Genomic DNA, 23,161 nt, shown 5'->3' on the forward strand with positions numbered 1-23,161 from the left:
GGTTTGGCGCGCTTTCTTCCCGGGGTTCCCCCTCCCCCCCCTCTGCATCCCCGTGGAGGCGTGAGATGCCTTCGCCGCTCGCTCGGTGCAGCGCCGGACTCCCGCGTTTGCAGAGGTGACTCCGTTTTTCCCGCGAGGGAAGAGGAGGGCTTGGCTGCGGGGGGGCGGGGAGACGCTTCGTTCCGGGGCCGCCAGGAGGGTCGCCTCGGAGCTGCAGCTGGTCGCCCCTGCGGCTTGAGCGGCTGCCCCTGTTGGGCACGAACGGGCAGGAATCCCGCCGGGGAAGCCTTGTGGTAACCATGCAAAGGCGGGCAGGCTCCTGACTGTCGGGTGTGTCGCCGCTGCGCGTGTAGCTGCAGGGACTTCGCAGGTGGAGGTTTCATATATATAAAGTTACAGGTGGGTAGCCGTGTTGGTCTGCCATAGTCGAAACAAAATAAAGAAGTGTGCGTGCACATGAAAGCTCATACCAATAACAAACTTAGTTGGTCTCTAAGGTGCTACTGGAAAGAAAATATTTTTTTATTTTGTTTCGATATATATAAAGGTTCACACACAGAGACACACATAAAGGTAAAGGGACCTCTGAGGTAAAGGGTAAAGGTAAAGGTAAAGGGTCCAGTCGCGGACGACTCTGGGGTTGCGGTGCTCATCTCATGTTACTGGCCGAGGCAGCCGGCGTACAGCTTCCGGGTCATGTGGCCAGTATGACTAAGCCGCTTCTGGCGAACCAGAGCAGCACACGGAAACGCTGTTTACCTTCCCGCCGGAGCGGTACCTATTTATCTACTTGCACTAGCGTGCTTTCGAACTGCTAGGTTGGCAGGAGCAGAGACTGAGCAACGGGAGCTCACCCCGTCGCAGAGATTTGAACCTCCAACCTTCTGATTGGCAAGCCCTAGGCCAGGGGTCCTCAAACTAAGGCCCAGGGCCTGGATGCGGCCCAATCACCTTCTAAATACGGCCCACAGACGGTCTGGGAATCAGCGTGTTTTTACATGAGTAGAATGTGTCCTTTTATTTAAAATGCATCTCTGGGTTATTTGTCGGGCATAGGAATTAGTTCATTCCCCCCCCCAAAAAAAATATAGGTCCAGCCCCCCACAAGTTCTTAGGGACAGTGGACTGGCCCCCTGCTGAAAATGTTTGCTGACCCCTGCCCTAGGCTCTGTGGTTTAACCCACAGCCCCACCCGCATCCCATATATATATGAGAAACTTGTATATTCATACTAAAAAAAGCCTTTCCCTTGTGAAGTTCCCACCTGCGTTGTACGCCGTTTATTTTTATTACTTATTTATGATTTCCAATTTTATACAATTTCAATAATTTCACCATCATTTTAACATTTCAAAGTTCATCTTCCTTCCCCCTCTCTTTCTGCGGTTCCTTAAATTTAGCACAGTATTAAATTCATTACAATAACCCAGGCCTGTGTGGTGCACATTCATTTATTAATTTATGAATGAATGAATGATTTTCAGTTCTATGCATTTCAATCATTTGATTTCTTAGTCTTCCAGTTAATTTAGCCATTTCAGCATATTCCATTAATTTAAGTTGCCAATCTTCTTTAGTTGGGACGACTTCTTCTTTTCAATGTTGAACTATCAATATCCGGGCGGTTGTTGTTGCATACATAAACATGTTTTTTTATATTCTTTCAGTATACCCATTCCAGTTATAGCTATTAAGAAAGCTTCTGGCTTTTTAACAAATGTTATTTTAAACATTTCCCCCCCCCCTTCATTATAAATCATTTTGCAAAAACTTTTTTTAACCTTACATTGCCTCCACATATGGTACAACGTACCTTCTCCTTCTTTCACTTCCAGCACTTAATCTCTTTTGTCTTACGGATTTTTTTTTATAATTTAACCGGAGTTAGATACCATCTGTACATCATTTTCATATAATTCTCTTTAAGAGCCGCACATGCTGTAAATTTTATATCATTTTTCCATAATCTTTCCCAATCTGTCATCTGTATATTATGTCCAGCCTGTGGGTTTTTTGTATTTTTTTGTTGTTGTTTTCAATTGGGTTTGCATTTTTGCATTTTCTACACCGCATGGATATATTATAATGTGGTATTATAATTATTGAATAAATAGTAACAATAAATCCTTGTTTCCCTGTCTCCTGCAGAAGCATGCTGTGTAGACCACCAGGCCTGTAGCCCCTCCATAGACCATGTTCTCGGAGCAAGCTGCCCAATCGGCTCAGAGCCTCCTGACCTCACCATCTGCAGTGGCTTCTACCTTCGACCGCGTGCCTATCTCCACATATTCCAACTGCTCCCAGAACTTCAGGCTCGGGGAGCGGACTTTCAATCGACAGTATGCCCACATCTATGCCACGCGTCTCATTCAGATGAGACCGTTGTTAGTTGAAAGAATCCGAGGCAAATGGGGTAAGCTTGTCATTGAAACAATGCCCTCCGGTGGTGGTGGTGACACTTCCAAACAGATTTTTTTTGCAGGGGGTGGACAGGTAAAGAATATACACCATGGGTATGCAAACTAAGGCCGGGGGGCCGAATCCGGCCCAATTGCCTTCTAAATCTGGCTCGCGGACGGTCTGGGAATCAGCGTGTTTTTACATGAGTAGAATGTGTGCTTTTATTTAAAATGCATCTCTGGGTTATTTGTGGGGCATAGGAATTCATTCCACCCCAAAAAAATATAGTCCGCCCCCCCTCCCAAAATCTGAGGGACAGTGGACCGGCCCCCTGGAATAGATCTGAGGGACAGTTTGCTGACCCCTGGAAAAGACTCAATACATTTAGAGTATGAATACATGCATTCGCCACTAGCATCAGAGAAGAGTGCTGTCATTTATGGTTAGCTCATTATCAAGCCTACCTAGTTGCAGTGAAGGCAACATACTCTGCTGCCTCCATTGCATCCTCATTATGTCGTCCGGCAGAGCTTTTCTGAGTTGTGCAGGGCCTTTCATAGGCTGGCCCAAAGGAGGTGATAGAACCAATGGTAACTCGCTGTGACTTGTTTGCAAAGCATTTTGAGAATAAAATGACCTTGACTCTGCTGTTATAGCAGATGAATCTCGTGGGGTGTCCAGAACACAGTCTACTCTTGTTGTGTTGGATGAGTTTCAGTTGGTAAGGCTTGAGGATGATGTGGACAAGGTGCTCGGATCAGTCAGGGCGGCCACTTGCACTCTAAACCCTTGCCCCTCTTGGCTGATAAAAACCAGCAGGGAGGTGATAAATGCCTCTTTATGAGACCAGATGTCCCTGCCTGTTTGAAGGAGGCAGTGGTAAAACCACTCCTTAAGAAACCTTCCCAGGATTTGGAAAACCTAACTAACTCCGGGCCCCTCTCTGGATTTTGTTGTTGTTCAGTCGTGTCCGACTCTTTGTGACCCCATGGACCAGAGCATGCCAGGCACGCCTATCCTTCACTGCCTCTTGCAGTTTGGCCAAACTCATGTTAGTAGCTTCGAGAACACTGTCCAACCATCTCATCCTCTGTCGTCCCCTTCTCCTTGTGCCCTCCATCTTTCCCAACATCAGGGTCTTTTCTAGGGAGTCTTCTCTTCTCATGAGGTGGCCAAAGTACTGGAGCCTCAACTTCAGGATCTGTCCTTCTAGTGAGCACTCAGGGCCGATTGCTTTAAGAATGGATAGGTTTGATCTTCTTGCAGTCCATGGGACTTTCAAGAGTCTCCTCCAGCACCATAATTCAAAAGCATCAATTCTTCGGCGATCAGCCTTCTTGATGGTCCAGCTCTCACTTCCGCACATTACTACTGGGAAAACCATAGCTTTAACTATACGGACCTTTGTCGGCAAGGTGATGTCTTTGCTTTTTAAGATGCTGTCTAGGTTTGCCATTGCTTTTCTCTCAAGAAGCAGGCGCCTCTCTGGATAGAGATAGCCTAACTACTGTTGTCTATGCTCTGGTAACTTCAAGGTTAGATTACTTCAATTTACCTCCGTTCATTCATTAATTGCACTGCTGCTACATGCATCTTCATAACATGCCCACCATTTCCCTAAAAAAACAAACAAACCCTCAAACCAGGATAACAACTGTGGATAACACTTTAAGGCTTCACACACTTCTCCCTCTCCTCTTCCAAATTGGTACAACAACACTAGGTATGTTTCACCTGTGTTAGGACTGATCAGAGTATCGCAAAATTGCAGTATGCTTTCAAGTTCTCCAAAACTCTTCATCAAACAAGGTGTTGCACAAAGGCAGGTAGTGAGTGGAATGAGGGATTTTTTTCTTTTTAAAGCGCAACAATTAGCCTGGCTATTGTAGCCAGGAAGCAACTCATTTCTGAATAAACACATTTTGGAATAAGATTGTTAAGTGGTTTAAAGCTGCATACTTTCACGTACCTAAGCCATGACTCTGACCATGAACCTCATCTCTGAATTATTACTTTGTTCCTGTTGGGAGAAATGGCTTGCTCTCTAGCCAAGGAATTGCAATGTCTAGCACTCCAGCTATGTCGGAAAACGGCTGATATTGCCAAATTGTAGCGTGGAAAGATCTGCTAACGGTGTCCAAATGTGAGCTTCCACGAGGCAAGTTCAATTCAAGAAGTGAGGTGTTTCAGATGCTTCAGTTCCATCCCTAAATAAAGAAGGAAAGAACTGGCAGTTTTTCTTAGCGAGAGGATCGTGGCCTTGACTATTATAAAGCTAACTGTTGCTCCCACTCCTGTAACGGGTTAAACTCTTTATCCTGGTGAACTACCAAAAAGTCCCTGCACCTCATTCATGCAAGCAAACCAAATCCTGCCCTTGTTTGGGGGGGAAAACAGCTCGAGCTAATGTCACGATAAATCTTTTAGTCTTTTGAGGTGTCATAAGACTCTCTCTCTTTTTGTTTTGCTATAATAACCCCAAAATACAATCCTGTGTAAGTTTAATGTGCACAGTGACAAGTAAGCGTGGATAGGATTGCAGCCTAAGACGACTGCACAACTATAAGTTATGACCTATAAAGCCTTAAACAGCTCAGGACTGCAGTACCTCAAGGACCTCCTCATATGAACTAGCCTGGACCCTGCAGTCATAATCTGAGGCTCTTTTTCGTGTGGCTCCTCCGTGAGAAGTCTGGAGGGCGGCAACACAAAAACGGTGGCTCCTCATTTATGGAATGCCCTCCCAGGGGAAGCTCACCTGGTGCCTTCTTTACATATGTTTAGGCACCAGGCAAAAACACTCCTCTTTTCCCAGACCTTTGGCCAATTAATCAAATTTATTTTAAAGTTTGTGGGTAGGGGTATTGTTTTTGTTAGTTACTATAGTATGTATTTTTGTGTTTTTATATTGTAACCCACACCCCGTGAACCTTGGATAAAGGGTGGTATGGAAATATAACAATGTTGCTAGAGTAATAATAATATCCCTTTGGAGAGAATGCAATGGGGGGGGGGGGAAGGGTCTTTTGAAGTTTTAGATAGGGTATAATGGAATTTTCACTGGCAGTCCACTAGAGTGCAGCATTTGCTCTTGTTTCCGTGAAATCTTGTAAATTTCAACAAGGGATGTTAAAGTTAGGGTTGCCTGGTCTGCATATGAAATGCACTGCTGGTTCTGTTGGTGGTTCTGTGTTGAACACCAAACTTGATCAGGGATATTTTGACCCAGGTGTTCCATGGTGGGGAGAGATTCATGGAATGATCCTCCATGCAACTTTTACTCTCTCAGAAGGCAGGTGGGATCAACATGTACTTCTGTTCATATTTGGTGAAACACTTCAGTTAGTAAGAATGCAATGTTTAGGCCAACTGCACATGGAGCCTTGGATCCAGCCCCCTGTTTCAAGAGTTTCTCAGTTTGCTACTGCTGATTGGGGGGGGGGAGAGAGAACCCTGATGATAGCTTTCCACCCACACAGCGGTGGTCCCCTGCACTTATGGTGACTAGCAGAAAGAGAACCACACACAAGCCTAACATACCGTGTCGCCCCCACCAGCTGTCAAGTTGGGATTCGCACTCTTAGCTCCCGTAAGAAAGCCACGCGTCTAATCTGCCATTGCTCTCTCAAAGGGAACAACGTTACTGTGAAGAAACTCTGTGAGCTGCAGCTGGCAGAGAAATGCTGTGTGGTGGGGACGCTCTTCAAGTCTATGCAGCTTCAGCCTTCCATCCTGCGGGAAATCAGCGAAGAGGTAACGGGAGGGCGAACTTGAGCTTTTAAGGCTGTATGAATGAGACCGTGTGGAGCCACCTTATTACGGAGTCGAACCGTTGGTCCATTTGGCACAGCAAAGCCTGTTCAAATCAGTAGGTGAATCAGGAGGAAGGCGGGATGAATCGTCACCTAGTCACCCCATAAACAAATCAGAGCAGATGTTCAGTATAGACCAGGCATAGCTTAACCTCCATATAAGCTTTTGTGCAAGCAAATCAGGGAGAAGGCTCTGGAGGAGTCGTTTATGTCTCTGCAGGCAGTACAAACCTGATCAGACTCCTCTTTGTACTTTAAAATGGCACTTGGAAATATATAAACATGGCATTATTTTCATTCTGGAATTTTTTGTCCCATCAGAGCCTGCCTTGGTCAATCATGGCTGCTTCCGTTTTTCTTTGAGCCTTTTACATCACCTGACCGTGAAACAAGAAATACTCCTTACAACTGTGTTACAGATTTGCTGTGGACGAGGAAGCAAAGGAATCTTCTTGAAGTGTTCCTTTAACTCAGGCTTCCTCAACCTTGGCCCTCCAGATGGCCTACAACTCCCATGATCCCTAGCTAGCAGGACCAGTGGTCAGGGATGCTGGAAATTGTAGTCTGAAAACATCTGGAGGGCTGATGTTGAGGAAGCCTGCTTTAACTGGATCTTTCAGCATGTGGCGCTTTCTGTATTTTAAATTATTCATTCCTCTGTTGGCACCGATCAAAATACTAGGTTAAATTGTGCCTTGGACTGAAAGTCTTTGCTTCATAGCAGTAACAAAGAAAATGCACCCAATATGTTTTTTAAAAAACTTGTACGTTGAAAAATATTTTTAAATCTGCTTACGGCATCTTGGCAAGTTTTAAGCAGGTAAAACCTTTCCATTTGTGGAGACCCAGGGGTAAGCCACTATAAAAAGGGGGTATCATCCAGGCAGGAGTGTTTCCTAAAGCAGTACACTCTGGGACTGGAGGAGAGAATCTTGCAAGAGAAGAGGTACTAACAAGGACATCTTAGGAACATAGGAAGCTGCCTTAAACCAAGGACTTTGTGCATTGCTCCTATTTTCTTCCTCTTGTTATATGCCACAGTTCCATTTTATCCTTACAACAGCCCTGTGAGGTAGGTTAGACTGAGCTATGGGAAGGGCTGTAGCTCAGGGGTAGAATATCTGCTCTGCATGCAGAAGGTCATAGATTCGATCCCTGGCATCTCCAGGTAGGGAACGTCCACTGTCTGAAATCCTGCAGAGCAGCTGCCAGTCAGCATAAACCGTTCTGTGCTAAGGTAGCTTCCTACATTTCCTACGTTCCTGCACCAAGGTTATCCTCAAAACAGTCCTGTGAGTTAGGTTAGGCTGAGAGACAGTGACTGGACTCACAGGTCCTGGTCTAGCACTCTAACCCGTACCGCAGACAGGCTCCCCCCCCCCCCCAGAGGTGGCTCTCTTGACTTTGCTACCTTTTGGCCCTCATTGTCCCCTGTGTACTATTTGGCTTGGCTGGAAGAGGAACAGAGGAAGCTGTCATATACTGAGTCAGACCATTGGCCCACCTTACACAGCACCTACAGTGACTGGCAGCGCCTCTCCATGGTTTCAGGCAGGAGTCATTTCCCATATCTACCTGCAGATGCCTGGGATTGAACCTGAGCCGTTTTGCATGCAGACCAGCTGCTCTGCCTCTGAGCTATAGCCTTCCCCCAAAAAATGTCCGCTTTGTGGCTTGCAGCTGTCAGTCTTGCTGAACCAGCATGCCTGGCTGGTCCCTGGGAAAACAATCCCCCATCTGGAAGCCTCCTTAATTCTGCTGGCAGCGTGGGTCAAGCCTTTAGCAAGAAGTGAGGTCCTAGCTAGCTTCGGAAGGACGGTTGTTGAGTAATAAGTTCTAACTCGCCCTGATAATGAACTCCATTCAAGCAGCACTTGATGATTGCAAACACATGCTCTGGAGCCGAACCACCAAAGCTTGGCTGGAGGATGTTGCTGACCAGATGAGTAACATCACTTTTGGATACGTTTCTAAAAATCTTTTTTACTCGCCGCAGTCCCGGATGCCAGCGGCCGTTAGAGGGAAACAGCTTATGAATTATTGTTTGCGCATTCTATTTCCCTTTTGGAAAATAAGTACTGCTTGTCATAGGATGACTTTCCCTAGATGGCATGCTCTCTTCGCTGTTGTTGTTTAGTTTGTATGAGTCATGCTGTAGTGTAATGGCTGGAGACAATGAGCCCACACAACTCCTAAGGCGCAGTGAATGCATTATTCCAGCCCATCAGGTCCACATATTGTAAAAGCATTGAGTGCTTAAAACTGCAATGGTTGCCTGCCATGTATGTGGCTATTTGGGAAGGATTTGCGTGGGAAGGCACCAAAGGTTGGTGGTGCATCACCAAAAGTTCCTCATTTGATTGCCAGCCTCTCTAAGGAGAGCTAGAAAAGACCCCTACCTGATGTATCACTGCTGGTCAGTTGGGCTGGGTGATATATCAATATATCATCCAAAACCAGTTTGAAGTCCATATTGTGCTATCAGTTTCATAATTTTTGACCTGGCAGTATATCGTGAATCATGATGTATGTGTGTGCTGTGCAGAAATCACAAAGGCCGGCCAGTTCTTCTCTCAGTTCCTGCAGTCTCTGTTAACTCTGCCTGCTCAGCTCTCCCCTGCCTCATGCTGGGGGCAGCGAACCACAAAAATAGGCGCTGGCAAAAATCATGATGTGGGAAAAGCTGGGAAGAAGCCAGTGGTTCTACATAGCTCCATCTGTATTTCAGACATCATTATATATTGGTATATCGCGATGTTTAGCTGGTGATATATCGCGATGTTGTAAACCAGATAACACCCAGCCCAACTGGTCAGTGTGGGCCGGGGGTGTGTGTGGCTTAACCCACAGCTCATGGGCCTGATTCTGTTCTCCGAATTTTTTATCTGGCCACCAAAGATCCAGCTAATTGTTGCAGTGGCAGCAAACCTATTTCAAAAAGAAAAACCTCTGCCCAGCTCAGCACCATTACGGAGCTGCCAACTGCTGCTTTCTCAGTCATCAGATTGATCATCTGATGATAAAGGCCCTGATCCTAGCCACTAATGAGCTTAATGCTGAACTGAGACTCTTGGAGCAAGGCCCAGCTTGCAGAATACAGTTTCTGAAGTGTCTTATGCAGGGGGAGGTGGTCACAAAGGTCTCGGGGTTAAATATAGGAACCTTGGATGATGCTGGGGTTGCTGCAAAGCTGTTTTTCTGCCAGAGACTAGCTTTACATAGGAACATCGGAAGCTGCCTTATACTGTTACACCAGTGGTCGACCTAGCTTAGTACTGATGACACTGGCAAGGGTTCCCCAGCTGTATGTGGAGACACTGGGGTTTGAACCCAGGATCTTCTGCATGCAAAGCCAATGCTCTGCCGCTGAACTTTGGCCCTGTATACCTCTACCGCCATCATTCAGCCTGTAAACTGAGGTCCGGCTCTGAGGGCCTTCTGGCGGTTTCCTCATTGCGAGAAGCGAGGTTACAGGGAACCAGGTAGAGGGCCTTCTCGGTAGTGGCGCCCACCCTGTGGAACGCCCTTCCATCAGATGTCAAAGAGATAAGTTATACAACCTTCCGTAGACATCTAAAGGCACCCCTGTATCGGGGGAGCTTTTAATGTGTGGTGTCCTGTTGTGTTTTTGTATATTCTGTGGGAAGCTGCCCAGAGCAGCTGGGCCAAACCAGTCAGTTGGGCCAGGTACAAAAAAATAATAATGATGATGAGCTGTGTATCCCCTGCTGCTTCCTCACATCCGATGTGTCACTTGCTTGCTTTCACAGCACAATCTGCCACCACAGCCTCCCCGCACCAAGTATATCCACCAATCAGATGAGCTGATCTTGGAAGACGAGCTGCAGCGAATTAAACTGGAGGGAGCAGTTCAAACTGACAAGCTGGTGACAGGTAGGATGTTTTGGGGCAGGACAGTCATGGTAATGGGACCAGGGCATGATGTTCAAACCAATAAGCTACACAGCAGCACATAGGAGTGCAGGATTCAGCGCTAACCCTGTGCCCTTCCCAAGCTGCCTAATTGTCTTATATGGAATTACTAGGGCCAATAAATGTTGCTGCTTGGGACAAAGGTCAAAATGATGCCCGGCCCCCCATCCCATGAACAGAGTCTGACTTGGTTGGCAGTGGAATCTTACAGCAGCGCTGACCCCATTGTTTGAAAAGAGCAACCCATAGCTTTTGGGGCAGTGTTAGAAACACAGATGTGAAAGCTAGGAGGTAAATGGCACCTTAAACCTAGGTTATGGGAGCAACAATGGAATGTCCTAAGCATGCTTTTTTATAAGAAGAATACAAAGCTGCTAATGAATCAACTGCAGCTAAAATATTGTGTTCATTTTTCACATGGTCTGGTCCTTCCCCTGCCCACCCCCCTAATATTCTTAAGAGGGTCTCTTCTCCAGTCTTTAGAGAGTAGCTGGAAGTGGGGAGGCAGGAAAAGGTCCTCCTTTCCTTCCACTCTGCAGTTTTAATCTGAAATCTTAGGCGCAGTACTGCGCCCAGAGCTCAGAAACTGCTTGCGCCAGTGGAATTCCCTGTCGCAAAATGCGCCTAGAACAGTGGGAGTTTTGAAAACTGCTTTGGGGGACACAGAGGAGGCTTGCTTAACAGGCTCAAGGGGAACATTTATACCACAGGGATAATAACAGTATTTCTTAATGTTTTGGTTAACGTTTCTACTGGATTCGTACTGTATTTTGATGATACTTACTGACTTTTCGCTAATGATGCTGTAATTTGTGTTAGCTGCTTTTAGGTTTTGTAATATTAAGTGATATATGTTATTCAAGTGAATGGATGGTTGGGGGCTGCTGGCCCCCTTTGTAAGTTCTGCCTTAGTCAGCTACTTCACTCTTACCTAATGGTAGAACCGGTCGTGGGAATTACGTGTTGGGAGAGCAGCGCGGGCCACAGCCCCATTTTTCTCTGGTATGGCAAATGTAGTTGGGGTGTGGGAGACTCTTGCTGGGTAATTTGGCAGGTAGGCGAGGGATCCAATTAACCCTTTACTGCCCAGTGATTCTCTCCTGCCAGTTTCCTCCCCACAGCCCCAACCCTTTAAAAATAATCCCTTGCCCCGAATCTGGCTTGCGGGGTTGGAGTGGACTCGGTAGGGTAGAGGCACAACTGCAGAGGAAATTGATGTGGAAAGCTTATTCACTGATAACGCCAACCGCCACATTCAGGTTATGTCTGCAAATTCAGGTTTGAAGACAGGCGTTCCACTATAATAGGAAGCTCTGCCCTCAGAGTTCTTCAAATTTTATAACAATTGGAAGGTGGAAAAGCAAGATCTGGGTCAACTAAAGGAGGCATCGGGCGAATAAAAGTAAAGTGGTATGATTTGTGACCAACAATAGAGCTGAAATTCAGGTGTCTTATTCAAGAAATCCCTTCCCATCCTATTTGCGTGTGAAACTGTAACAACATCAACTGCCAGCTTTCAACCATTTAATTAACGTTATTCTCTGAATCCTGGGAAGGGTGTAGGATTTTAGCATAGTGAAGGAAATGCTCCTTGGCTCTTTTTGAGATATCTTCTTACGGAAAGGAATGGTAGCAAAAAGCTTTAGGAAAGGGCAAGTGAGCTTGTGCAACTGTAGGTGAGCAGATTTCTGTGGAAGGCAATAAAAAATTCACTGTTTTTACACGGAAGACACGATGGGTTTCAGAGAGCAGAACAAGACCATGCTATTAAAGGCAATGTGTTTCCCGCACATCATGAACGATGAATGTCTGTGCGTTGTTCAGGACAGGCTAGCGTTAAACTGTTGTAATTACGGCTCTTTCTTCTGCTGGGCCAGGAACCATCCTCGCTGTCTACGGCTCGGAGACGGATGATGGCAGATTCCTTGTTGAGGATCACTGCTTTGCAGATATGCCCACCCAGCTGCCCATGATGGGGCCCAGCACAGACAGGTGAGACCGCACAGAAGCTTGTCCTTGGGGCATGAGAAGAGCGTCCAGCCATTTGGCAAGCTAAAATAGTTCCTCCTCACCAAGCCTATTCATACAACCTTTGTGTATGATGCAGCTGCTTCTGCCCTGTGCACTTCAGTTTTGTCCCCACTGGAAATGGGTCCCTGGAAAGTTGACTATAATGGAACTATCCCTCAGTCTGGAAAAGATTACCTGCCCCTGACTTAAATCATGGAAGGTACAGGTAGAGTACCAGTTCTTTTTCAGGTGTTCTAGTTCAGCTCTTAGCGGATTCTGTAAAGGGGAAGCTCTTGAAAAAAATCTACATTTTCAGGGTGCAGAATTGATGAAGGGGCTTTATGATCAGTCTGCAGTTGGTATAAGGAAGTCAAAAGAGGTAAATGGGTAGTCATTTTTCTAAATATATTTGGGGGGTGAGCACAGGTAGGCATGTGCTGAGTGATGCTTGAACCTGAAAATATTTTGGGACGGTTAGTTGTGCAGTGACAGAAGGTTAACATCTTGGGCTGGAGGAGACAAGGGTCTGCAGTTTTAAAGAAAAGCTTTTAAGACTTTGCATCACTGCTTTCCGATGCTTCAGAACTGATTCTGCTCTCATAATGTCGTCCTTTTGCTTCCATCTTTATTGCATTCTCTAAGTCTAAATTTGGATTTTTAATGTAACACAAGTGTTTCTTAATGCTTTAAATATGTTTTAGGACTCCTGTAAGCCACTTCAGAGGCTTATGTTTTGGCTGGGAAGCGAGATATAAATAGCAATAATCAAATTAAAGTAATCAAATCCCACCCACCCAAAAACTATACATATAGGAAATTAATCCCATCCTGGATGTTTGAGTTGCCGACAGGGGTGAATTTATGGCTGCATTATAAAGAAACCTTTTCCGCCCTATCAGTACCCAAGTCTGCCAGTTTTATTTCCAAGGTCACTCTCAAGTCGATAGCTACAGATGTTCCAAGCCCATTTATTTAGCCTGTTTGGTTAGGCAAGCTGCCTAATTTCTTTAGGCCTTGTTGCACTCCACATCAGAGTCTGAGTAAATCTCCCCTCCCCTTCTTCATTCGTCATCCCTTCTACTGGTGGCACTGAGGGCCCTTTGCTCTCCTGCTTTTGAGGCTTGCCGGTTTCTGGGAGATGGTGGGCCTGGAATGCTTTCTAGTGATAACGTGTCAGCCAGCTGCTCCGGCTTTGCCTCTTCCTCCTCTCCCATTACTTCCCAACTTTTCCTCTCATCTTCCTCTGAGCTGTGACCTCCCTCAAACCCCTGTTGTCATTCTGAACTGTCTTCTTCTTCTCTGGAAGGGTCAGGCTGGGGAGGCTGTCTCCACCATTCCCCCTCTGCCCAGTGCCTGACAGTTGCCTATGGAACACAGATAGATGGGGGAAACTAACCTAACTAACCTAACCTCTCAGCCATGCTAGTTCTTCCCCTGCCTGTCTCTGGAGCCTACAGCTCAAAGCACCCATTCAGTGGCATGACTTGCGCCTCAATAATCTCGGCGGTTGGTTCTTCTTGTGCCTCCAGGTTTGTCTTGCTGGTGTCTGGCCTCGGCCTCGGCGGCAGGAGTGGAGAGAGTCTTCTGGGCATGCAGCTCCTGGTGGACATGGTGACGGGACAGCTGGGAGCCGAGGGAGAGCAGTGCAGCGCATCTCTCATCTCCCGTGTCGTTCTGGCAGGCAATTTGCTCAGCCAGAATACCCAGAGCAGAGACGCCATGAACAAGGTGAAGACCAAGGATGCATTCTGTGCAGGCCTATTTTATACCCTGCCTTTCTTTCTCTGGAATTTGAGCCTTCCCAGGCGGTCTCCCATCCAGGCACTGACCAGACCGAGACCAGCTTAGCTTTAGCAAAGTAGCTATTCCAGTGCCTTCAGGCCAGGCCCTGAGCCCATCGGTAGTGTTGCTAGGAAGCAGTTGACTCAGTGCTTCCAAACTAAGGTCGCATGATGCATTTCTGGCGGCAGGGAACTGATAGCCAGATAAATACGTAGGTCCAACTCACAAGGTTGTGCTAGCGAGCAAGCAATTCAGTTCATTGTATATATAGCCAAAAGCCTTCACAACAGAGGGCAAAAGCAAGGCATTCCTCTAAAATCACACGACGTAAGTCTATAAAAGTCTACAGCATAACAGTTTAAAATTGCAATACATTAATGTAACGGGAGCGAAGCTTATTAGCTGCCACAGCAAATTTGGCTACCAGGTGTGTAATTTGTAGATATTTATTGGCTACGAGTTCAACTGTCAACTGTTTTCTAACAGCGTAAGGATTTCTGCTTGCACAACATAACTTCCACCATCTCATCTCTGCCCCCAAATGCCCCCAAAATCTGTCTTTGGGGTTCCCCCCCAACCCCCTCTCTTTTATTTTTTATGTTGTGAACCGCCTTGAGATCTGTGGATGAAGCGTGGTATACAAATTTAATAACTAAGTTGAATAAATGAACATTTCACCTTTCCTTCATAAACTAAGTACAGCCATCAGTGGCTGAGTTATCCTACTAGATCTCCCCATCCCATTAAATCTTTCATTCTCTCTCTCTCTTTCTTCTTTGGCTGACCTTCCTGCATGATCTCATTCAGGCAAAGTACCTGACCAAGAAGACTCAGGCTGCCAGCGTGGAAGCTGTGAAACTGCTGGATGAAATCCTACTGCAGTTAAGCGTGAGTGCTATTTTCAGAAGTGAGGTGGTGGTCAGGATCTCTCTCAGTCTAGGGTGAAACCCACGTTCATGCCTGGCTAGCGATTTCTCGGTCAAGGAAGGAAAATAATTAGAGCTTCTTGCAGGTTGCTGCTAAGATATTAATATTAGGCAAATCAATATTAAATACTTTCAAGGTTTAGGGGTGTGTGTGTGTGTGTGTGTGTGTATGTATATTTCTATGCTGCTTTTTAGCCTCATATAGGGTTCCTAAAGGGACGCGGGTGGCGCTGTGGTCTAAACCACAGAGCCTAGGGTTTGCTGATCGGAAGGTTCAAATCCCTGCGATGAGGTGAGCTCCCGTTGCTCGGTCCCAGCTCCTGCCAACCTAGCAGTTCGAAAGCATGTCAAAAGGGCAAGTAGATAAATAGGTACCACTCTGGCAGGAAGGTAAATGCGTTTCCGTACGCTGCTCTGGTTTGCCAGAAGTGGCTTAGTCATGCTGGCCACATGACCCAGAAGCTGTCTGTGGACAAACACCGGCTCCCTTGGCCTATAGAGCGGGATGAGCACACAACCCCAGAGTCAACCGCGACTGGACCTAATGGTCAGGGGTGCCTTTACCACTACCTAGGGTTCCTAAAGTGGCTCACAGTGCTAGCAAAACAGTAACAAGAAATCAGTTTGCAGGAAGTACCTTATTAAAAATAGCAGTATTGTAAATGTTAGGGGATCAGAAGGACATCTAATCAAAGTGGGTTTAATGATCTTTCTAAAGCAGGGATGGGGGATATTTGACTCTCCAGATATTGTCGGATTCCAACTCCCTTGAGACTCAACTGGCATAGTCGATAGTGAGGAAGGATTATGCCAGTTGTAGCCCAGCAGCATTTGGGGTGCAGAGACAGGGTCCATCGCCATGTTCTAAAGACAGGACAGGAAGTGGCTGAATGAGCCTCTCGAGGGTCTTAATTACTTGCCAAGCATTCACATCACATAGCAGTAGGAATCCAAGGAGAGCTTCCTGGGGAGATCTTAATAGGTGGGCAGAAACTTGCAGGAGCAGGTGGTCCTTTAGGTATCCAGGATCCAAACCATATTGGTCAGTGATGGGGATGTTGCATGGTCCTCTAGGAGTTGTTGGGCTACAACTCCCGGAGCTGATAAGAGTTCCACAGTAGTTGGAGAGTCGCAGGTCCCCAAGCCTTGGTGTAAGGCACGTCATATTATTATCCCTCACACTGCATATGGGTGGGCAGAGGTTGAAAGAAATTGGTCAGTCTACGGGCATTGACCACCGTTGGCCATGGCAGTTGGGACTGATGGACGTTGGAGTCCCAACAACGTTGGAAGGGCCACGGGAGCCCCATCCCTGGTAATAGGGCATTAAAGGAAAGAGCACTTCAAAACAGGCTTGGAAACACAAGCCAATGCGCGTTAACACTGTGACATGCTCCAAATAATGGACCCTTGTGAACAGCTGCAGCATCTGAACCAGCTGCAGTTTCCAAGCCACCTTCAAAATCAGTCCTGCATGTAAAACACAGTGCTGTAATCTGGATTTAGTGATCAGGCTACAGGGTGTAGAGCTGTAGGATTGTCCTGTTCAGTAGTCCCTCTGAGCACATGCTGAGCCCAGGAATTTGTTTTCAGTATCAGAACTGAGCTCACGGTCCAGCTGCACAGAAATCCACTCCTGGTTTTCACCATAAGCTCCCTTCACCTCAGCAGCCTAATTTCCAGTGGGGGGGGGGGAAGCTTTTTGTTGTTGGCTGTTGTTAAACAATTGGGATTCATCATAAATGCTGGTCTACTTCAGAAATATACTGGTAGATCCCAGCCTACCCACTCCTGTCAGAGCCTAGCTTCTTTCCTTGTTGCCTCTGCCCAGCAAGGGAGCTCTTCCTGGGGTTGACTGACTGCCCGCTTTGCCCTTACAGATGTCTGTACCTGTAGATGTGATGCCTGGTGAGTTTGATCCCACCAACTACACATTGCCTCAACAGCCGCTGCATCGCTGCATGTTTCCCCTCTCGAGCGCCTACTCCACGCTGCAGCTGGTGACCAACCCCTACCAGGCCAACATCGATGGTGTCAGGTAAAGGCAGTTTTCCTAGCTCTTAAGGGAAGCACCGCTGCTGCTAATCAGAATTGTTGTACGGGCGCTTTCAGGTGTTCAGAGCACTTCCATGTGTATTGAGAGCCAGTGTGGTGTGGTGGTTAAGAGCGGTAGACTTGTAATCTGGGGAACCGGGTTCGCGTCTCCGCTCCTCCACATGCAGCTGCTGGGCTAGTCACTCTTCTTTGAAGTCTCTCAGCCCCACTCACCTCACAGAGTGTTTGTTGTGGGGGAGGAAGGGAAAGGAGAATGTTAGCCGCTTTGAGACTCCTTCGGGTAGTGAAAAGCGGGATATCAAATCCAAACTCTTCTTATTATTGAGCCAGCGTGATCTAGGGGTCTTCTGAGTAAGGTGACACCAAGGACTGCCATTAACTTGGGAAAGGAGACAGGCACTGATAGGCTGCGAAAAGTGGGCTCCAGTCTTAAACTCTGCTTCCTGTGAAGCTTATTGAATGGTGTCCGGCCGGTTGCTGCCTCTCAGCCTACCTCATAGCGTTGTTTTGCAGATAGAGAGAGCAGGGGAATTTGGGAACTCATATATGCCACCCTGATTCCTTGAAGAAAGTGTATTAACAGACTCTTTGGTATTCTGGGGTTTGATTTCTTCGTTCAGCTGTAAACAGTTCCACTTCCCTCCTCAATTTTAGGTTTTTAGGGACTTCGGGCCAGAACATCAGTGACATCTTCAAGTATAGCAGCATGTCTGACTATCTAGAAATCCTGGAGTGGACCTTACGGATTGGGCATCTCAGCCCGACGGCCCCAGACACACTTGGTAACTTCATCAAGGGAATCTCATACTGTGTGGTGATCCAGCCGACTCCCTATTTTTTATGGGGGGGGGGAGACCATTTTTATTTCAGTCAGCTGTATATGAATAATTTCTGTTCCAATTTTATATTGATTGCTTTTTAATGATTGCGTTGTTTTCTTGATCTGTGGGGCTTTTTTTGCCCCCAATTATTTTTATTAATTTTCCAAATTATTACAAATCGAACCAAATTACTTTAATACAATTTCTTAAAATCAGGTTTCCCGCTCCTTTTGCAAAACATGTTGATCTTGATCTGTGTTTTTAATATGTATGTGGTTGTAGTTCATTCATAGACATGAGATGCAGAAGAGTATATGTATAGGAATGAAATACCTATATATGAATGATAATTTATTAGTTGGCTTCCCTCTCTCCAATTTTGGTTACATGATAGAAATCTAGCCTTTTTAAAAAAATGCGTGAGGAAGAAGACTGTGGTCTTCTGCTAGCCGCAGTTATCTTTAACATGTTTGCTTCTTTCCCCAAAACACATGATTTTTGGGTTGTGTGTATTGATGGTAAGGTCCTACCAGCCACAAAAAATCTTGGGTCCTCCCAGATTTTTCGGTTTCTCTTCTCTTTTACTTCTGTCTGCTGATGGGCCATTCCTTTAAAGGGCACCGTTTCCTTGTTTTTCAGGCTGTTACCCATTTTACAAGACTGATCCCTTCATCTTCACCGACTGCCCTCACGTCTATTTCTGTGGGAATGCACCGTCCTTCAAATCCAAGGTTGCTGAAGGTAAGGCAGTAAAAACCCGGCTCCCAAGAAATTTCCAGACCTTTAGTCTATCCTTTCTGACTTGAGACCTATTCAAAGCTCCTTCATTCATAGCGAGTTCAGCAATAATGCTGGCATGTTTTCACATCAGAGTTTTGGTCCTTGTTCACTCTTGTGCAACTTAAGACTAAAGAAATGTATACTGGGATTATAAGATCACCTTGGGACATTGTGGTGTGTTTGTTTGTTTGTTTTCACCAGGCGCAGAGTGCCAGTGTGGTATAGTGGTTGACTCGTAATCTGGTGAACCAGGTTCGTTTCTCCACTCCTCCACATGCCGCTGCTGGGTGACCTTGGGCTAGTCACACTTCTTTGAAGTCTCTCAGCCCCACTCACCTCACAGAGTGTTTGTTGTGGGGGAGGAAGGGGAAGGAGAATGTTAGCCGCTTTGAGACTCCTTCGGGTAGTGAAAAGTGGGATATCAAATCCAAACGCTTCTTGTTATACAGATTGAGTTCTGCTGGACAATTTGCCTAGGCAACAAAGGCTGCTCGTAGCCATTCTATGTATTGGATCTCATACAACTATAGCACTGGGCAGGTTCACCCACAACTGGTATACACGCCCAGTAGTTTTTTGGAGAGCATTGTGATGTGGGTGGGATGCTTGTTTCTATTTAATACCTTCATGTTGAAGTAAGAATTCTGTTGAATTTCTATCCACTTTACAGAGCCAGTACTTAGGGTGGCATTCAGAGAAGTACCTCTGTTCGTAGAAGGGCTTCTGGTGGAGCAGGTGGAACTTCCTCTCCTCTTCCCATGTCCCCCCCTAAATCTGTTCTGGGGTTTCTCCAAACCATCTGGAGCAGATTTTTTTTGGGGGGGAGGGCACAGGAATGTGCAAGAATGTGGGGAGAGACTGTTCTCTTGCACAGCCAGATGCCCTTATGTTAATAGAACTACTTGGTTGGATATCACTGCTCATCTTGTACATAAGGAAGCTTGCTTGTTCATTCTGCTCAGTATTGTCTATTCTGACTTTCAGAAGCTTTCCAGGATGTCAGGCAAAGTTCTTTATTTCCCATCCCCTGCAGCTCCATCCTCCTTAACCAAGCATAGGCAGACTCGGCCCTCCAGATGTTTTGGGACTACAATTCCCATCATCCCTGACCACTGAGTTTGCCTATGTTCTTAACTGTAGACAGCAGGGAATGAACATGTTACCTTATGCATGAGCAATGGACCGCAATACCAGGCCCTTCCGATTCATTTCATTAATTAGTTTTCCTTTCCTGCCTTGCAGGTGCTAACGGTCAGAAGGTCTTGCTGGTGACCCTCCCTGATTTTGCCACCACACAGACCGCTTGCTTGATCAATCTGCGTGACCTCACCTGCCAGCCAGTCAGTTTCTCTGCCTTTGGTGCCAATGAGGAGGAGGAGGAAGAGACAGTAATAGAGTCTGGACACTGAGAGACTTTTTTGATATCTTACTTCTTCCCTGGAGCTTGGAGCCGTTGTTGCCCCCCACCCCCACCCCCATGAAATTTCCTGGATATTTGACCCTATGGTTCGTACAGAGGAATACAGTGAAATATATCATCCGTTTACTTGCTTGTGAATTCCCTGCAATTGTTTCATACATGAATAAATGCAGAACTCATATTGCTTCCTTTTTATATATAACTCACTTTATTCATATAACAAGAACTGTTGGAAAGCCAAAGGAGATCAAAGTGGCACTGGACCTGCCTCCTGGGCAGCTGTGGCCTGGGTGCCCGGTATTGGTGAACTTGGCGAATTTCCATTTCCCCTCCCTTGGCTGCTGAAATTGACAGGCTTATTAATGGGAAAACTGCAACTTTGGTTAGATCAGGGTGGGGGAACGTACATCTCTGTAGCTGTTGTTGGGATACCAAGTCCCATCATTCCTCACCACTATCCTGGCTGGGGCTGATGGGAGTTGGAGTCCAGCAGCAGCTGGAAGGCCACATGTTCCCCACTACGGGGTGAGAAACTGTAGCTGGAATAACTGTTAGAAGAAGATCAGACTGTACCTTTTAATAAAGAATCTGGTAGCTCCCATGGAATCTTGGACATTGCTTTGAAAGCTACGAAGATTCCAGCCCTTACGCAGAAGAAAGCCTTGGGCAGGGGAGTTAAAGTATCAGAAATGTTTAAGCTTGGCTGGCACGATGTACTTTGAGCCTCAAGTTCCACATCTGTCAACACCCCTCACTCAAATATTGTAAGAATATTGTTCCAAAGCTGGAACAAGTCTTCTGAATTCTGCACACACCCTTTTCCAAAAATAAAGGCTATGATCCAGCACAGTGATAGGATACTTGCAACCTACAGATTTTTTTTTAAAGAGGCAAGTGCATATGCAACTGTGTACTAAATTGTGGCTAAGGGTATAAATCTGAAGATCCATAACGCCACTTAATTTTTTTTTTTAATTCTCCTAATGCATTCAGGGCAGGGAGCATGGAATTCTGGGTCGCTGGATGTTGGCCAGGTTTGCGTTCATTCCCTCCCTATTCCTCAAAACTCATGCCACGCTTTTAAACTGGGATAGCTAAAATAGTTCCCCCTAGAAGTGGTTGTATCCCAATTCCCATCTGCCCCAGCCAGCATGGCCTTGGCCACCCTTGCTACAAAGAGTACTGTTCAGGGCAAAAGTGGGGTGGATGAAAGAACACCCAACACAGATGAGCTTCACGTAATCAGACAGGGGGAGAGGATTCTGTTCTCGGCCCATTTTCTGTTTCAGAGTCCAGCTCAGCTACTCACCTCCGTTTCCCATGTGGCAAATGTTAGGTTGCTGTAGGATTGGACCGATACCCCTTTAAAGCAAGCAGAGTTGTTAACCCTCGAGATGTGCGTCTTGAGAAGTGGCGAAAGGCAGGAATGGTGAACCTGTGACCCTCGAGACGATATAATGGGATGCAGCTCCCATCAGTCTCAGGCAGCACAGCCCAGTAGTCAGGAATGATGGGAGATGCTGTCCAGCAACCATCTGCAGAGCCACTGGTTCCCTGGCCCTGGGTGTAAATGCTAAGGCTGGCATAGCCTGCTAGGTGGATTTCTCAGTGGATTCTAAAAGCAGGTGGTGATGCCTACTGTACTATGATAATCCAACTATAGGCATCTGCTCCAGGGAAAATGGGAGTGAAGAGAAGCTTTGGGAATGTCTTCAGAGTGTTCCTGGCCTACAGTCATAGCATGGCTGCAGCTAATCACCAAAGTTCACGGTGTACGTCTCTGCCGTAGTCATGGGGAAAGCGGTGCCCGTGGTCTCCTCCCAGGTCTCCTTCTCTGTTATGCCATCAGCTACTGTCTCCCACTCAGTCACAGTTTCCGTGTAGACTTCCGTTTCCCAGGTGGTGGCAGTTTCGGTAGTGGGCGGCTCTCGGCTCCAAGGCGGGAGCGTGGTGCTGCTGAACAAGAAGGGGACCTCTGTGGTTGGGAGTGTCGTGGGAGGAGCGCTCGTGGCTGTGTTGCGCAGGCGGTTGCGCATCTGCTGGCGCAGGCGAGCTCTCTGCCGCATCCTCATCCTCCAGCGCAGGCGCTCCCTTTGGGTCATGGGCCGCCCCCCCGGCACAGGTCTTCCGAGGGGCCTGTTCCCGTTCATGGCCATGATCTCTCGGATGCGCTTCCAATTGGACCGCGACAGGATGAAGTTGCACTGGGTGGCTCCGATGTCGTAAAAGACGCTGCAGGTTTTGGCGCTGGGGTTGTAGCCCTCCGCTCTGGCTGTCACGCGGTATTCGCCTGGGTTCAGGATGCGCCAGTAATCCCCACCACTTGCTGAAACAGACAAAGACATGCAGAGTTTGACGACGATTCTGTTCGGTAGAGGGATATCTAGTTCAGGGGTCAGGACTTCCTGGATGTGTGGATGCAGAAAGGCTTATGTTCAACCCCTGGCATCTCTATTTAAAACCATCTCAAGTAGCAGGTAAGGTCTTGGAGAACTGCTGCCAATCAGAGTTCGCGATACTGGGCTAAAAGACAAATGGCCAGTCCTGGTTGATGGTAGGTTTCTGTGCTCCCATAGGATAGTTTTGGGGTTTCCATCTTCCCTTGCAGGCAGATAACGGGGAGAGATCTATAACAGGGGTGGGAACCTGTGGCCTTCCAAATCCTATTCAACTTCGGTTTCCCTAAGTCCCACCTAGCATGACCAACAGTCAGGAGTTATGGGATATTGTAATGCAACAATATCTCCAAGGCAGTAAGGTCTTCGGGCATTTAAAATGGAGAAAGTCACGTAATAAATCTTATCTGTAAGCTTAGAGTCCTGCACACAAAACACGTTCTTCATGCCTGCTGCTACTTTATTTAGTAACGTGCGTGAACGAACCTGCGTTTTGAGAAAACAAGTGTGCTGCTGGCAGGAGGTATTTGACAGGTAGGAATAATTTTAAAGCGGGCTTTGTTCCTGATTTTTGTCAACGCTAAGGCCAAGCTATGCCAAGGGTTCTACGACAGGGGTGGGGATCCCTTTTGAGTCTACAAGTTGCATATGCGTAAGTCACAGGAATAATTTGGCCAGGGCCCACATGTGATCAGGCCAATAATTCGCAGCACAAGCAGCCGTGGTGAATAAAAACACACCTGCAAGCCTCTTGAGCTTTGCAAAGCGGTTGTGCCAGTGATTTAGGAATGGGAGAAAGCTGGACTGGATTCTTCCTCTGGTTCCC

General features: G+C 46.7%; 2 protein-coding genes across 3 annotated transcripts in view; one reads left to right on the forward strand and one right to left on the reverse strand.

Moving 5' to 3' along the window:
* Positions 1-11: 11 nt before the first annotated feature.
* POLD2 (DNA polymerase delta 2, accessory subunit) lies at positions 12-20,117 on the forward strand. The gene is made up of 11 exons (XM_033171392.1): positions 12-115; positions 2,149-2,413; positions 6,032-6,153; positions 9,983-10,106; positions 12,023-12,137; positions 13,685-13,883; positions 14,745-14,825; positions 16,744-16,901; positions 17,573-17,700; positions 18,379-18,480; positions 19,762-20,117. The coding sequence occupies exons 2-11, from the start codon at positions 2,194-2,196 to the stop codon at positions 19,926-19,928; spliced, it is 1,416 nt and encodes a 471-aa protein (XP_033027283.1). The 5' UTR covers positions 12-115; positions 2,149-2,193; the 3' UTR covers positions 19,929-20,117.
* A 7-nt stretch (positions 20,118-20,124) lies between these two features.
* AEBP1 (AE binding protein 1) overlaps positions 20,125-23,161 on the reverse strand; it is a 44,733-nt gene continuing 41,696 nt past the window's right edge. For both annotated transcript variants that reach the window (XM_033171391.1, XM_033171390.1), the window contains exon 22: positions 20,125-22,265. In XM_033171391.1, the coding sequence (XP_033027282.1) occupies positions 21,691-22,265 (575 nt within the window). In that variant the 3' untranslated portion in view covers positions 20,125-21,690. The remainder of the gene's footprint in view (positions 22,266-23,161) is intronic.

The sequence above is a fragment of the Lacerta agilis genome, chromosome 15, assembly GCF_009819535.1.
Source record: "Lacerta agilis isolate rLacAgi1 chromosome 15, rLacAgi1.pri, whole genome shotgun sequence".
Taxonomy (NCBI): Eukaryota; Metazoa; Chordata; class Lepidosauria; order Squamata; family Lacertidae; genus Lacerta; species Lacerta agilis.